The sequence below is a fragment of the Suncus etruscus genome, chromosome 19 (genome assembly GCF_024139225.1).
Source record: "Suncus etruscus isolate mSunEtr1 chromosome 19, mSunEtr1.pri.cur, whole genome shotgun sequence".
Taxonomy (NCBI): Eukaryota; Metazoa; Chordata; class Mammalia; order Eulipotyphla; family Soricidae; genus Suncus; species Suncus etruscus.
The window spans coordinates 3,162,039-3,164,038 of NC_064866.1; the positions used below are offsets into that span (position 1 = coordinate 3,162,039).

At 38.5% G+C, this 2,000-nt stretch overlaps 1 protein-coding gene across 1 annotated transcript; it reads right to left on the reverse strand.

Moving 5' to 3' along the window:
- Positions 1-841: 841 nt before the first annotated feature.
- LOC125997528 (small proline-rich protein 2E-like) lies at positions 842-1,207 on the reverse strand. The gene is made up of 2 exons (XM_049765968.1): positions 1,160-1,207; positions 842-1,021 (listed from the first exon to the last, which is right to left on the reverse strand). The coding sequence occupies exons 1-2, from the start codon at positions 1,205-1,207 to the stop codon at positions 842-844; spliced, it is 228 nt and encodes a 75-aa protein (XP_049621925.1).
- Between the last annotated feature and the right edge of the window lie 793 nt (positions 1,208-2,000).

The following is a 2,000-nucleotide window of genomic DNA, read 5'->3' on the forward strand; positions in this document are numbered from 1 at the left end:
ACATGCCATAAATTAAAATGTATATATTTAGCAAATCTGTTCAATTTTTGCCTGAGATAAATTTATATTGCAAATATTGTTTTCTCAAGCTTGTAGGGAGATTGAAGTCCTAGAGGTACATGTTTCTTCAATAAAACAACAAATAAGGGCCCGAATGATAGCACAACAGGGTAATCGCTTTGCATGCAGCCAACCCAAGTTCTGTCTCTGCTACCTCATATGATGTCCAAAGCCCCACCAGAGAATGATTCCTAAGTACAAAGCCAATGAATAATTCATGAGTATTGCCAGGTGTAACCCAAAAATGAAAAATTTAAAACTACAATACATTATACTTAACAAAATGGCGTAGATTCTTAAAAGATTTATTCATGCAATGTTGAATTATTAACATCGTACATGTCTTATCATTATAATTTTGCTTTTATGTATATTACATTGCGATCATCACCGAAAGACTAGATTCCATTAGCAAATCACTTCAACCGCAATTAAAGAAAATCAGATAAGAAGTGGAGAATAAGTAACAATTGTCCACATGTCAGAAACCCTTGTCTAGATAAAAAATAAAAAATAAAAAGACAGAGAGGTAATTTTCTGCTTTATCTCAGGAAGAGTCACAGCACTCCCTTCTGAAACTCCTGAATGCCATAGGTTGTTCTTCTCAGCTAGCTACTTCCTGGAAAGAAATCTCTTATTGCTAGGAATTATCATAAGCATAGCAGACACGAAGTGGAAAAGCTTCTTGTGCCTATGGTAGATTTTGAAGCAAGGTAGGTCTGTAGGAACAGGTGAGGCCATCGTTCTTATCTTTTCCAGATCCAGATGCCATTTTGAAGAGTTACTTGCTCTTGGGTGGGCACTTCTGCTGGCATGATGGAGGTGGTTGCACAGGGGGGCATTTCTGCTGGCACTGCTGAGGTGGACAGGGCTCAGGACACTTTGGGGGTGGACAAGGTTCAGGGCACTTTGGGGGTGGGCAAGGCTCAGGGCACTTTGGGGGTGGACAAGGTTCAGGGCACTTTGGAGGTGGGCAAGGCTCAGGGCATTTTGGAGGTGGGCAAGGCTCAGGGCATTTAGGAGGTGGGCAAGGCTCAGGGCATTTTGGGGGTGGGCAAGGCTCAGGGCATTTTGGAGGTGGGCACTTTGTTGAGCACACCGGGGGTGGCTGGCAAGGCTGCTTGCACTGCTGCTCGTTAAAAGACATGTTTCTGAAGTTTAAGAATCTGAAAGAGATTATATGCAATGTTCAGTAGTCTATTAAGAGAAGTTATCATTTAACTACAATTTAATTTGTTAAATTTAAGATATAATTAAAGAAGTCATCATCTCATTTAAGTCAAAATTGCCTAAACCTTGGGATAGTTTCTTTCCGATCTTATGTATGCTTGAATTTCTTAAGCCCTCCTTTATGACTTTGTAACTTCTCCCTTCCTCTCTAGCCAATTGCTCCATCAGCTCTAAGAAAAAGCTCTTTTTTTAAAGACTGTTTTCCAAAGAAACCATATTTAAAATAAGCGAATAAAATGTTATGAAATGGCACTCTCAAGAAAAGCAATTGGCATTCTAAAATCCAGTGCAACTTTGAATGCAGTTTCGCATCATAATGATGTTGCTTGAAGTCCCAGTCCAGCTATCAATCTTCACGCTTTCTAAACATAAGCTTTTAGAATCAGAACAGAAAGAATCAACCAAATAACATAAATAAAAATACTCTGTTCTTTCCTCTTCTTTCTATCAACGCTTTCTGACTAATATATTTTCCCACTAGGAATATCAAACTATCAAAATCTGAAAGGAGTATATATCATTGTGCCCAGATTCTAAATTGATGTCTGCAAAGGAGCATCAAACTTGTAACTTCAAACCCATCAAACTTGATCTCCATATTAAACCAAATTCCTGAAAGCATCTAAAACAGATTAATTCAAGAATCCAAACTCACCAGATCTTCCACAAGTAGATTCAGAACTCAAATAGCAGAAGTATGGTAATGCCAA